Genomic DNA, 15,323 nt, shown 5'->3' with positions numbered 1-15,323 from the left:
CCATGCACATTTTTAAAAATTGAAAGGAAATCATAATGGACTTGATTCATAGATTGCAAATACAGTATTGGCCTTAGTATATTTGTTCAAGTAAAGTTTTAGTTCTGAGTTAGGAATTCCTAAGCACAAAATAACTTCTGGAAATTGAAATGATGTTTAAAAAATCTTTGGGGAATATGGTGCTATTTGAAATATGGTACTGATTTATAAGCAGAATATTGAAAAAAGAAAGAAAGAAAGAAAGAGGTAGGAATCTATTTTATCAGATGTCCATTTGTTTTGCTGAATATTTCTTGGGGACAGACCTGTAAAATGTTATGGAGAACAGTTTCAGATCAAGAAGTTATGCCACGTGTTGAATAATAAGTTTAGTGTTGTTGTTGTTGTTGTTGTTGTTGTTTTTGTATTAGATCTGAGAAAAAATGTGTTGCCTTTTTAATTCTTTTTTTTTTTTCCAGAATTGCATGTTTTGATGGATGTATTTATCAAGTCAAATATTACGTAAGAGTAGCTCTACTTCATGAGGTTAAGGCTAGCTTAGCAAAATTCAGAACTAAATCTGTATGTTTCATGGTAATCTGGGAAACTGTATTTGAGTTGATTTGTCATGAAAACTGTGTGTCAAGTGGTACAAATCTAGATATGAAAAAGTGCATGCTTAGCCAGACATAGAAGGCAAGGAAGAATTTCCTACTCTGTTTTACATTTCAAGTTTCTGTAGTTCATGTTACTTGGGCTCTACTGTTCTGTCAACTAACATTAGATAGCAAAGTCTTTAAGAAAAATTAAAAATAAAAAGTTAAGAACAAATGTCATTAGAATGTTATATGATCTTCAGAGGTACTTGCTCACTTGTAGTTATCTGAAATTAATCGATATTGGACTCTCTTAGAAATTCTATCCGGAAATGCCTTCTGAAGGCAGAACAACGCAAACCCAAAATATACCTCTGTACTCTCTGTTTATTTTTTCTTCTGTGATTATTTTTCCATAGAATTCTGGGCAAGATATGTTTTCTTAACAGCTTGCTTGGAAGACAGTATCATAATTTCATTCTGTTATTATATCACTGTTTTATACTTCACTTCCACAGATTGATGTGGCAAGAGATGTAGGTCCTGAATCTCTTTTATTTATTTATTTTTAAATGAACTGTCCAGAAATGTGTTTTGTTCTATTTGTCAGTTATATATCCTGCACTGAGGAGAAAGAGTTCACATATCACTGAAGTACAAAAAAGGAAGTGGTTGTGATGATGCGATTTGTGTGGATAATTAGCAAATCACAGTCACAGCTTCTGCTTCTGCTCAAGGTCTGAATCATTTCTTTCCTTAATGTAGAAAAGAGATCACATAAACAGATAAGGTCAAATTAAGTTTCTCTGGTGCACTTGGAGGTATGTTAGAATACTTGCACACATACAGACAAAAGGTGTAAACTAGAAGCATAGTGCACAGATTTGTCTAGACAAAGCCTGTGTAAAGAACACTTTACAAGCCTTTTAAAACAGAAGTTTGTATACCTATACCAAGAGTATTACTAATAATAGACGATAAAGATTCTACTAAGAGGAGCTGAGGTAGCTGCCTATGAGATCTTCTCTGACTGGATAATGGATATATGAGATGAAACATTAATTTTGGTAGCTAAATATAGCCAGTATTTGGAGTTCAACATTATCCACATAAAATACAATTCCTTGTCTTGTCAAAAACTATGTATTTCACTATTACATTTTCTCTGTGGAATGACATAAAGAAATGATCAATGCAGTTCTTCATGTTTCAAGTACTAAAGAAGAATGGTACTTTGGATTACTTCCTATCATTTGTGTAGAAATACATAGTCCCAGCAGATCTAGATTTTTGCCTGAGGGAAAATATTGCTAAATTTAAGAGTAGTAAGTGTAAATGCTGAACTGTATGAGGTTAAATAGGCTCATTTTGCAGAGTAAACAGTTTGAAAGTACTGGTGCCTCTATTTCCAGAGGAAAACAAACATCAAAACCCTGTACACTTTTAAAAATCTTTTCTAGTAATTATTTCTGTGTCTGTGTGTTGTAGCTACCTTGTGAATATGGTGCTCAGAGCTCTGAATGGCTGTCAGTCATACAGACGTATACATACATGGTACAGCTGAGTCACATTCTGTACTGGTGGTTCAATAGCATTTTGCTAGTTAAAATAGCATTTCTATTGTTCTGTTATTAAACAGCTGTTTTCACATTCTGAACAGCTTAAGGAAAAGAATTGGAGCAAATGTTACCTACAGCTCATTACCTTTTGTGGTTTATGAATGATACGTGATATCCATTTTAAAATCTTATTCGTAAGATTCATTGCTTTTCTTTAGTTTTGTGTTGGTTTGACAACACTGAAAACCCTAGAATTACTCATTAAGTAAGTAGTGAGAAAGGTAGTAGGCCTGTGGAAGAGCTAGATAAATGATAAATGAGTATTTACTCATTGTAAATGAGTAAAAGGAGTATTTACTCATTTACAATGCTGTCTGCTCTACCTCTGCCACAGGTTCCTGCCTTTTCTGTCCTTCCAGAAGGTAATAGGCAGGGCTCTACAGGATGTAAAAGTTGCTACGGAACTGGAGAGATTTGGTAGAGATTTTGCATTTGTGAAGCTGCTTGTCAAACTAGGCAAAGTAGTGCCAGAAACTTGAGCAGGCATGCTGGGGAGAGGGTTTGTTGTGGAACTAAGCATCAATTTAGAGATCGATGGCTGGACAAAAGGTTGTCCTGGTATAAATCAAGAGCAATTGCCCTCACTTAGGAAGGTAAAATAAGTGGCAAGAAAATTCAGCTTCTACAACTGTTTCTTAATCTGTGCCTTTTGAGTGCATATCTTCATCTATTATTGTGAGGTATTTCGGAAAGTGAACGCTTGGTTACACCCTCAAAATGGTGCTATGGGGTGGAGAAATTCTGTTGTCGGTATGTACAAATGAAAGAAATGGAGTAAACCTGTGGTGATGGAAGGAATTGAATAGGATATTCTCTGTGGTTCCCTATTATTGAGGATCCTTCTCAGTAATCCAATAGTTGAATTGTGAATATTGGAATAACCTAGAACTGACAATAATCTGCTCTGAGTAAAAACATGAAACTGTACAAAGAACTAGCTGTTTAAAATTTCATGTTAATCAGCTGGCCTTCTACATTTAATAGGTCAAGTATCAACTGAGAAAACTCAGAAGTTCAATTAACATTTGTCCTCTCACAGATTTTTCTGAAATTATGGGTTATTATACCTGATCAAATATCTCTTCACTTTTCAGAAGCATTTCTCACAAGAAAAAGTTTTTTTTTTTTTTTTTTTTTCCTTCATTGATATAATATGTTAACACACAAATTTCTTTTCATGTAGGGTGCTTTGAGTGTTGCATCAAATGTCTGGGAGGTATTCCCTATGCATCTTTAATTGCTACCATCTTGCTGTATGCTGGCGTCGCGCTGTTCTGTGGTTGTGGACATGAAGCGCTTTCAGGAACTGTCAACATTCTGCAGACCTACTTTGAGATGACAAGAGTTGCAGGAGATGTTATTGATGTCTTTACCATGTAAGTGAATACTTAATATTAATTTTTCCCTTTTCTGTGAAAACTGCTGAAAAATTCCACGTGGCATATAAATTTAACTCAAGAAATTTAGTTGTAATAAAAATCATAGAAAGAATTATCTAATGTTGCATAAGCTCAGATGAAGTTTTGATAGAGCTGATTTTTTTACTAATTACAAGCAATTTTTAATGCAATTTACTATCATTTAATACTAAAAGTACTTCATATATTGACAGGCCTGTTCCATACAATACGTTTGTTTTTATCCTGTGATAATTTATTTGCTGAAATGTGTAAAATTTTCTACTCTGCAGTCCAAGCAAGTGAAGCAGGAGTGTATAACAAGTAACAGATTAGTTCTGGGAATGAATGCAATAGGGAAGTAACTGAAGTGTTGTGCAGAACCTTACTGCTTGTAGTGTCAAACTTTTGTTGCCTCTGGTTTACCTAGAATTAATCTATTCTGAAGCTTTCATGCTTTGCTACTCTTGAAACTTATTTCTGGAAAGCCTTTGTGAAAAATTTTCAATATTACTTTTGTTGGGAGTCTCCTTCACTTAACTAGATTAATAACATTTAATAAAGAAGTTTACTCTAAACATTATAATCTTATTGTCTCACTAAAACATGATTTTCCTGGGTATTTGAAATCCAAATTCGTATCTGGCTGCTAGTATTCCTAACTAAAGCTGAAGAATCCTACCCACACTTTTGTAAACATTTTCCTTATATGTTTTTTTGGAGAAATGATTTGATCATCCATCAAAACATTGATATCTTACAATGAATACTTCCATGTAAACTCAGTGCTTAGCTGTTTTCAAAAGCCAAATCAAATACAAGGATTACTGTGAAAGTCGTAGAGAAACAGAGAATTTTATAATGGTAAATGTATGGTATAAATCCATCTTTCATCCATATCCTAAATACTGTGCACAGTTCTTGTCCTCCCAACTTTGATACACCAAAGAAGGCAAAAAAGAATGATTAGAGTTCTGTAATAGAGGCTATATGGTTAAACATTAATTACCCTAGAGCTAGAGAAAAGGTGAGTAAGAGGTCTGTAAATGTTCTGAAGAAAGTAAGGATATATTGTCTCTCTTCCAGTACAAGAAGTAGGAAGTATCAGAGGAAACTAGCAGGTGTCAGGTTCAAAAGGCACAAAAAGTGATGTTTTTTCAATTGTATAGCAGACCTGTGGAACTAATTGGATACTGTGGATGCCAAACTCTTGTATGGTTTCAAGGGAAATAACGGATAATCTTGGAAAACAAATACATTGACAGTTTCTAATGGCATATAGACTAATCCAGCTCAGGAAGTCCCAGATGCTGACAGAGCAATGGGGAATTATCCTATTGTCTTGCCAGTTCTTACTCTTTTATATCCATTGTTTGAGATAGAAAACTTAACAAGAGAGGTGTACAATCTGAATCTGAAATCTCTTGACTTGTGCAGTGCTATGTCAACATCCTTCCCAAAGCTTCTTTGTGAACACTAGCAATATTTGTGGAATTAGTAGCCAGAAGGAGGAATTTACTAAATAAGTACATGACTGCTTCACCGCATCCAAATTTCTTCTGTCTAGGACTGAGGAATTTAAATGTTCTTGTATGATAATATATCAGGTTGATGGGAAGTATGTTACTTCTGCTTTGAGCTTTTTGACTTGTCATTTAGAATAATGGGTCTGACTTGACTTGGCAGCTAAGGTTCATTGTTATCCTGAATGAAAGATCAGTCTTTTTATTAGGCTCTAACTTATTTTATTAGTCCCTAGGAAACCATTAGTGCAGAACAGCCACAAATCAATGCTTTCTCTTTACAGCAAGTTTTCTAGCTTCCCTCTATCAAATAATTGAAAATATCAAACTGGAGATATTGTTCAAATTTCATTGGAAATGATTAAGAGAGTGTAAAGGTGATTTTTTTTGTCTTGTCATTTAGTTACTTGGCTTTGCCAGGAGCTTTCTGGCTTGTTCATTGGTTTACTTAAAGACTTACTAAAACCAAATATTTATTTGAAAGACATACTAGGATCAAAAAATCAGTTTATTCATTTGTGAAAGATATCTCTAAAATTATGTCTTAAAGGGAGGGGAAGGTAATATTTTTAAAAGCAGATGAACCATTGTTGGTAACTGGATAAACTGATTTTCTAGGAAATTTGCAATTGTCAAATTTTTACTGGCTTAAACAGATAGTACTCTGCTTTATAAATAATATCGTAGGGTGAAGCAGTGCTTGGTATTTTGTCATAACTATTGATTAACAGTTGGCAATGCAAAAGCCCTGCAGTAACTCTATTCTTTCAAAAGGCCAAAAAACAAACAAACAAACAAACAAACAGAAAACAATGTGTAAGTAGAAACAACCAGTGCGGTTTCTACATTATTAAAACTGTGCATACTTAAATGGAAATACAACTTTTTTTTTTTTTTCTGTTTACAAATAATAAGAATAAAAAGATCTAGCAGGTTGTTCTACTAAATTACACTTAGCTTATGTAAGACATTTTGTCTCTTAATGTTTCTGCTGCTCTGAACTGTCAGGCTGACCTGAAGCCCATCCCTCAATGATAAATGTGTGAGAGAGATGCTGCAGTGGAGTGAAATGTGTTAGATTCTGTTTCATCATGCTTATGGTTGCTGTCTATATATATTTATTAGCATGGTGGATTTCAAATGTCATTCAGTATAAAAATCAATCCATATCTGAGAACTACTTGTGCAGATGGTAAGAGATAAGGGCTTTTTTAGCTGTGACCACAACTCTGTTTGTTCTGAGCTCAAATAACAGCTCACAAAACATCCTTTATCTTTGTCAATATAGTTTCTCATTGCAATTTAAAAGAAGGAGCAGACCTCTATAGCGAATGGAGCTTCTCTCTAGAGAATAAACAAAGGAGGTCTGAAGCACACTTTATGTGCCTGGAAAGAAAAACCAAAGCACAACAAAGCCATTCAGAAAGGTCAGTGTCACAGTAGCAGCAGCAAAAACTCAGTGTCAGGGCCATGAGGGATCTACTCACCCTTACTGCCCCTGCCCAGCCTCCCTGTACCCTGCCCATTTCAACGCAGCCCTTGGTCCCTCACAGGGACACTTGGTGATGGGGCTAGGGCTGTCCCCGGCTGGGGTGTGGGGATGGGCCTTGGCCACAATCCTGCCCTACCAGCCCCATGAGAAGCAGCTTATGGCCCACATCCCACACATTATTCTGATGCTTGGGGAGGGTTGAATTAATTAAAAACCTATAATGAGGCCTTCAAGTCCCCTTGGAGGGACCTGCCCTTGAGGCTTCAGCCAAAAGCAGCAGCCCTGTGAGGCAAAAGAGGCAGTCTGAGCACTAGCTCAGCAGAGCATACGTGTTTTTTCCTTCCAGATTCATGAACCCTTGGTCAGGTTGTACATACCAGCTGCAGTTCATATTTGCTTTGAAAATGTTAAATATTCATAATTTTGAAAGATTAAGAGTTTTCCAGCTGGTTTTAAAATTCCTTAAATACCAGACAGTTAAATTCTTCAAAGTGGTGTGGGTAAATCAGATATTCTAAACTCTTGAAAATTATAAGAAATCAAAAGTATTAAAATACACGAGAACACATGTACATATTGTACAGACAGGTAGTCCTTACAGAGAGAGAATATCTTCAAAAATCACAGAACTGAGGGTAGATCTTCTCTCTTTACAGTCATTTCTAAATGTGTGGACCTTTAATAAATTGGATGTTTACTGAAAACTAAAACCATCAAAACACTTTGAATTGTCAATGAGTGGACTTTTGATAAGGACTACCTTCTACTACATCACTTCATTGCTTTCTGAATCACTTTTGTGAAACTTCGTTCCCAGACTTCTTCACTATCAACTTTATCACTTTTTTAGGTGATACATTATTTTGTTTTTGTTATTTTTTTCCTCTTTTTTTTTTTTTTTCCCTCCAAGTGAAGAAGTTCAGGGAATTAATATACAGAAATCATACGCTGTGTTTGGGACGCAAATTCCTCCAAGTGAAAGTAGAGTGGATATTTTAGCTCCTTGTAATTCAGAAGGATTCTAAGAACATAAATATGGTGGTTTAATTTACGCTTAAAACTGCCTTTATGATATTTTAACTCTAAGGTCAATGGTTTATGTTGCCTGCTTTGACAATTTAACAACTCTGTAGGCTTCACTGAAACTGGAAAATCTGCTTCAGGCAGATGTGGTGTTCAGTCATTTCTCTGCTGGCTTAATAAACTTCATTGAACAATATATCTGTGAAGTAATGGATGCTAGGTTCACTTAATAGCTGACTTAGATAAGATTCCAAAGGCAGGAGAAATTGTCCAAAACCATATTGTGTGAACTCAATTGTCACGTTTTTCTGGTGTTTGGAGCAAATTTCAGAAGATAGTTTTAGGCAATCAGCAGCACAAGGTATGTTTGTTGTATATCCCAATAGCAACTTTTCACAGCTCTTTCTTTTTAGTGTGCAGGGCCAGTTGGTGCCATCTGTCACGTTTGTGATATATAGGCCGTGAAACAAGGGAATCATGCTCTTAGAGTAGAATGTGAAGAAACCTTCATGACAGTATCATTAGCAACATTTTCCTACTACAGGTAGAACTAATTCAGGTCATTGTAAATTCACTTCCTTTTGAAGGTGCAATACCAAATAGTATACTAAATGAAGTTACTATATGTAAATCTGTATTCACTATTCTCACTATTGGAACTGCTATGGATAATCCACAGGAGCCATCTTCTTACAGCTAAAAATTTCCTTCTTTTCAAAATGCAGAAGCCCCAGATTTGGTTGTATAAGTGTCCAGGTTTGATGGTTGTTGGTAACTAGTTGGTGTATAGTCATGGTTTGTTAAAAGGATATTACTTAGTAAAATAGCGTATGCAGCTGTTTTGATTTGAGGAAGAATAAGAGCACTCATGGAAGCTTTTATATCTACCCCTTACTGTTTGAAAACAGTGTTTTCTCAGGTAGATGAAGGAATGCTATTCTGATCCTCTCTTTGTTTTTGTTGGTTTTGCAGTTATAGCAAGTTAAATATTGGTACCACTAAAAGTAGTCTTTTTATCATTAATATTGCCTTAATATTAATGGAATACTGTGAAAAGTATTACAGAGAGATCTGAAGTAAAGACTAACTGATATGAAATATGTTTATAAATATTTGCATTAGATCATGTGATATTTCTGTTTTAGTCTTATATTTAACATTCAGTAATACTGTTTTTCCCTATATGTGTTTGTTGTTACAAAAGTACAGTGCTTAAATTTAAACTTATGTTATATATAATATATGCATATATTATATATTTATATTATATTTATGCATATATAGTATTTATTTATATATATGTATATTATATCTACATAATGGAGTTGTAAGTAGTATCAGCCCTATAGAAACTGATGGGTAGACCTAAATGCTTGGTGCTAATGTCTTGTTGTTTGTACAATATTCATTTCAGAGATTTATTTTGGATGAAGTCATGTCTGATACAATGCACTGAACACCCATTAGCACCTGGAGTTCAGAAGAAGCACTCCTGGAGCATACATCCTATTTAGTTTCATTGCAAAGGAATCCATATTGTACACTATGATACACAATGCAAATCATATCCCAATAAGTGGGGACGTCTGAGGGACTCACAATAAAAAGAAAAAAAAAATCCATTCCTGAGCCAAAACATTAGTGGGGATGAGCTCATAATCCCTACTGCTGAAAGGCTGAAGGTTGACCTTCACTCAGGTCAGCAGTAAAAATGCTAATGAGGCTGATAAGCGTTCCCACTAACAGCACTGTGTGAGGTCTTGTGTCTGGATTCTGACTGTGTGTAGGAGAATGAAATTGTTTCTGCAAAGAAAGCCTATCTTTGACCTATGTACCTTGTTAGTTTATTATAATTTCGAACCATCACTGAGGGCACAATATCATTGAAGGTTGCATTTTCCATTCAAAAGAGTGCAGTTTACTTAAGGAGGACACTATTTCCCTGGAATAGTTGAGTCACATGTAGAAAGTAAAACAGCATATTAAGGGTTAGATGCAAAACATAGCAGTCCAGATCTGGTATCATTTAGTAGATGTGCCCAATACGACAAAACACGCCAGCACTTGAGAATATGACCTTCTCAAGATTATACAGTGATTAAAAGTAACTTTTGCTGCATATGCATCTATAGCCTAATGTTCTGTTAAAAGCAAAATCAGTAGCTATGTAAGTAAAGTGTGGTATTTGGAAGGTACCTGAAAAAATGTGCTTCTCGTTTCATGAAACAGTTGAATAACAGAATTCTTAGCAGCACATGTTAATATCAGCAGAGAATACATACAGAATTTTTTAGTCTTCATCGGTGCCGATACAGTCCACTGCTTTAAGCAGTCAGATGTATTATTTAATTTGTGTTAAGCAGATTTTTTTACTTGGTTGTCTGGAATATAGATTCACTATTATCATTGTGTGCCTGTGATTTGAAGCATTTGCAGTAGGCCTTTCTGAGCAGGCAGTTCATCTTCATATGACTTTTTAAAGCAATTTTATTTCCATTTAGTCCTAATTTACTTTATACAATTAATCTTACAGACATAAAATGGAAAATGTATATACTTATGTAATGTGCATATTGCTATATCCTTCATGTGCCATGAAAAACCAAGACAACTGGTCTTTGTGCAAAAGATCTTAAAAGAGTAGAATTAACAATTACCATCCCAATCTAGAGTTTTAGTATCAAGTTACTGGTTTTATCCTATTACTGTTTAGTGTGCATGACTCCAAGTTTACATTTGTAATAATGAAACAGAAATCCTGTGGTAGAATTTGCTACGTCTTTTTGTGCTATGTTCCTGTGGAAAGTTGAATAGGAATTCAATATCTACAGTGTACAACACCATATAATCATAGAATCATATAATTCTGCTGGAAGTCTGCATGTTGCTGTGCACTGATTCCAATCTATTTTTGTCCTTCTTCAGGCAAAGAGGGTTCCAGATTTCCTCTGTAGTAATCATCTTTAAAATTCTTTCCAAGAGAGTAGTTTTGCTAGAGGTGAGAAGACAGAACAAGCCTAGATTATCAGAAACAACTTTGACATCCGTTCTAATTCACATTATAGTCAAAACTTTGTGTTTTGGTCTCAAACAGTGTTCATTTAAATTTTTAAATAAACATTTAAAGATCCTTTCCTGTTCCAAGAACATTACAGTATTCAAAGGGCGGAAATGTGGTTTGTGCTGCTATTACTCCTCTTCCATTAGGCTGTGAATTCTGCTGCTTTTGGAAGTGTTCCTTGAAATCTCAGCTCAACTGTCCATTTCCTGTGAAGGAAGCAACCATCAAAATCTTAGAGAAGAATGACTTTGTATAGGAATGCAGAATTCTACCCTGAGTTGTACACACACAACATATATTCACAAGTTAATCTGTTAAAAACAGTGGCACATGGCTGCTCTTCAAAGTAAAATAACAAAATTTGGCATTTGCAGAATGCAAGTGTGTCTTGCATATTCTAAAATGATGATCTTTTCATTAACAATGAAAAGTCCTAACAATGTGCTTTATCTTTGAGCAAATTTGCATATGATTTTATACAGAAGTTCTTCCAGAAATACAGAACTAGAAGAAGTATTACTCAAACTGTTTTCTTTTTAGTGAATTTTATTTCTTCCTTAAATAAAAATAAATACTCTTAGGCCTTCATTGCTCTTACCTTTTGTCTGCTTTTAATTCTTTCTACTTCTATCATTTTCCTACAAACTCTAATTGAACATCCTATATTCCAATTTTGTTCTCTTTCCACCTGTATTTTAGAAGTTTAGATTTTTTATTAACATAATCTCTGAAAAATCCCTTGAGGAGCTGTGCTGACATTTTCTTACCAGTTTCATTTTTCTCTTCTCCATACGAAGGATATTTTAGTCTCTTACTTCATTTATAGTGAGTTTTTTAGTCTTACTCAGCAGGTAGTACATGACTATTAATCCTCCTTTCTCCCTGCTGACTGTATATTTTTCTTCAAAAAAGGAAAAAATGTCTGCTTGTCTCCTCCCTTTGCTAACAGTTCCCCTGTGCTTCATGGTACTATCTTGTTTGCTTAAACTGTTTAAGTGAATAGTATCTTGAATTTATGTTAAGAAATTAAAAACTTCTATGAGCCATGACTTCTGTAGATCCTGTACAAACCTTGCTTACCCTTATATCTTGTCTATTTTCAAAAAACACATTTGCAATACTGTTTCTAAAAGCTGGAGAGAGCCTGAGGAAGCAGGTTGCTATCTCAGTCTCTCAACCTTTTAGGATCATTATGTCTGGGGGCAAAAGGATCATCACAAAGGCCAGTTTTGCTTTCTTACAAAGTAACAGAGATTAGTGTGCATTCTAGGTGTGAAGATTAAAGTTCCTTGTGATGGGAAAAAATAAAATAGCAAAACTGACTGACACTAGTAGTGATGATTACAATCAGTACTCATCTTTCTAAACTGTCTATTCCAGCTATAAAAAAAAGCTGCAATTTTAAATTAGAATTTTTATTGTGATAATTTAACTAGTTTATTAGTGCCTTTGATAGCTTTGGTATTGTACTTTTCTTATTTTATAATTATTACATTGAAAATATGTATAATTGTCTGAATTTACTTGCATTCACTGAATATACATACAGTTTGGTGTCAATTACATGCACCTGTGGAAACTGAATGACATTATCTGTATTTGGAGAATTTGTTATAGATTCAGGAAGAGAATTATGAAGCAGAATTCTAAATGCTAAAAACCTGCTTCCACAGTAATACCTGGTATACTGGTGGATTAGACCATTTAAAACCTCTGATACATTCCAGCTGAAATGTACACATACATTGTTCAAATAAAAAGGTTTTCTGGGCAGCATGAGAATCATGTGTCATAGAGCAATTTTGGTGGTTGTTGTTGCTCTTAACTGAAAATAAGTGTCTGGAATGTGTTCATATTTTAACTAAATTAGAGAAAAGTATCCCTAGATAATATGTTGATTGTTCCAAAACAATATTAAATTATTTTGATACAAAAGTATGTAGTGGTGTGTAGTAGTTAAGTGCCGATCTTTAGAACTGAGAGTGGAAAATGTACCATGAATAGTATACCAGGCTGAATAGTATAAAGGCTTCAGGGTTCTTACAAATGTAATTCCTTTTGGAATATATTAAAAGTCAATGTTAACTGTTTTTCTTGGTTTATATGTTGGGGTAGTAAACACATTTATTATAGTGGAGCAGTGCTGATTTACTCCAGTGAAGCAACAAGTTTCTCAAGCTCAAAACATTACTTCTAGACATAGTTAACAGGAGCTAGTTTTGAATATTGAAATGCACTTATAACAAGATGGAATAATTACTTATGTGTTCATTTGATTGAAGGAGTCTCAACAACAAAATATTTTTTTAGCACTCTTCACAAAAGTTTCTTCTACTCATAGACAAGATCATTCATCAATTAATCTTATTGCTTGCTGATATCTTTTTCAATCTTGTATTTGTCAAAGCACCACAAAAATACTCAGTAAGAAATCTGTCACATTCATCTCTCTGAGAATGTTTTCACTCACCTCTGACTTGTCTCTGCTGGGATAGTCTACTATGTACTCAGCGACAACCTGTTCATTAAGATATTAGCACTTACGGCTGCCATCAGTGACTTCAGTTGGGGGAAGTAAGCGTTTTCTCTACAACTATTTTAATATTCATCTTGTTGGTTGGAATCCAGATTCAGATTAATAAATTAGGAAGTCTGCTTAATATGGAATAATTAATGACCCAGCAGTAGGCAAATTGTTAAAAACTGAAAGAATGACTTAAGTCGCAAATTGAAAGCAGTGGTGTTAATCAGGCCTGGAACCCATAGATTCTCCTCATGATTAAGACAATATGCAAAGTGCATTTTAGCTTATTCTTTAAAAAAAAGAAAAAAAAAGGAAAAAAAAGAAAAAAAAAAGCTTTCAATACTTACACTATGCTTTTCACTATTAATGTTTAGATAATCGTTCAGCTTATTCTACCCAGCAACAGCACAATCAACTTGAATTTGTGAAAATCAGAATTATCTTTGCAATCTTAATTCACTGTTTTATAGAAATGTTTCATGGCTGTAAATATATCATTATGTAATAACCACAGGAGTCCTGCATTTCGTGAATAAGCATGCAAGATTTCTTATTGTTCTTCTCAGAGTATCCTTAGTATTCACCTCATGTACATCTTTCCAATACCATCTGAAGCATAGAATTTACCTCTATAATTTTGTCTTTGCTTTCTTTGCTTGTTATCTACCTCTTTCCTTCCACTCCAGCCTGCGCAATTGTGAGCTGTGCTTGTCCTTCTGCTTTGCCCTTGTCCATCTCACCCACTGGCTTCTGTTCATTGTTCATTCTGCCCTTTACCCCCCTGGTTGCTCTGGTGCTGCGTCTGCAGCATTTGAGACTGTACTAAAACACAGATGGCAATTAATCTTCCTGAGTTCATTCACAAAGAATTACATTTTATTTTTAAAGAATGGCAGTCTCCATTTTACAGGGTCTATATTTTAGTAACTATTATAATTTCATTGGAAGATCAAAGTTGATGTGAACTTATGTGCAGCATTAATATAGATGCTGCAGAATACTTTAATACCAACACTGTCTTCAAAACGAATATGTGATTAACTTGTTACTGTTTTAATAAATTTTCTTTAAATATAGCATTCTTAATAGTTATATTGCAATGCAATTCTATCTGACTTCTTAAAAGGTAGTGGAGTGAATATTTCACTTCTGTTGTTTATTTCTTTCTCTTTGCATCTTATGAGATCCTTTCTCCTTGCAGTAAGTCTGGCTGCTTCATCTCATGTAGCCTGATCAGTGGAGATTTTCCTACTTGTCTCTGTAGAGAGTATATCAGGAAGAAATTGATTTCTATATTTGGTTAGTGTGTAGCTATTTATATTTTCCTTGTAGAAGGCTTAAATGAAAGTTATTCGTTTAGCTGCAAATAAGGCCGAGGAAAAAGCAGAGATCTTTTGGTACCCTTTTTGTTATGAGCAGCTCAGTGGGAGGCTCAGCACAGATGGTTTAAAGAGCTGTTGCAAGGACTGTGAAATAGTCTCTGGACTTCTCCAAAGCCTTAATCCTGTTAAGGCAATGCTGGCTTGTAATTTCTACAGCACTGAGCACACTGAGGTCTGTGAGGAGCTGTTGGTGGCATAACTCCCATACTTCAGCCTCTGATGGAGGTCACGCTTTATAAGGAGTATAATGTAGGAGTTGGAAGAGATCCTATGGCATAGTCACAAAGTTGCTGTTTCCTACGGTAACTTAACTTTTGTCAGTAATGGGAAGATAGGCTCAAAACATAATTTCCCTGTTAAAACAGTGTTACACCAGCTGAATTACTATCATATTTGCATCATCTAATACTGTCAACAGTGCTAAATTTATTCCATCATCTTGAATAATTTCTGTATCTATTCCATACAAATATCAATTTACCCTGGTTTTCACTTGTCTATAAAATGAAGAGTGATGTGGAAAGAAGCTGTGAGGACTTTGTTATTGGGAAATAAAGGAAAAAAACATATTCTTTCTCATTCCCAGAACCCTTCTGTTATTGCCCTGTGAAAAATGCTATAACAGATGCTAACAGCATTCATTTATTATACATTCCATCCCACCCCTCACCAGCTAGGTCATAAGTTTAACTGAGTTTTTATGAGAATAAAGCAAGCTTAAGATGCA

At 34.7% G+C, this 15,323-nt stretch overlaps 1 protein-coding gene across 3 annotated transcripts in view; it reads left to right on the top strand.

The window, feature by feature from the left end:
- The window catches only part of GPM6A (glycoprotein M6A), a 118,525-nt gene that overhangs the window by 77,648 nt on the left and 25,554 nt on the right, over nt 1-15,323 (top strand). For all 3 annotated transcript variants that reach the window (XM_013190331.3, XM_048047775.2, XM_013190332.3), the window contains one exon: nt 3,378-3,570. In XM_013190331.3, the coding sequence (XP_013045785.1) occupies nt 3,378-3,570 (193 nt within the window). The remainder of the gene's footprint in view (nt 1-3,377; nt 3,571-15,323) is intronic.

Source organism: Anser cygnoides, chromosome 4 (assembly GCF_040182565.1).
Source record: "Anser cygnoides isolate HZ-2024a breed goose chromosome 4, Taihu_goose_T2T_genome, whole genome shotgun sequence".
Classification (NCBI taxonomy): Eukaryota; Metazoa; Chordata; class Aves; order Anseriformes; family Anatidae; genus Anser; species Anser cygnoides.
Note: the sequence above shows the minus strand (reverse complement) of the source record. Positions and strands in the feature narration are given on the sequence as shown.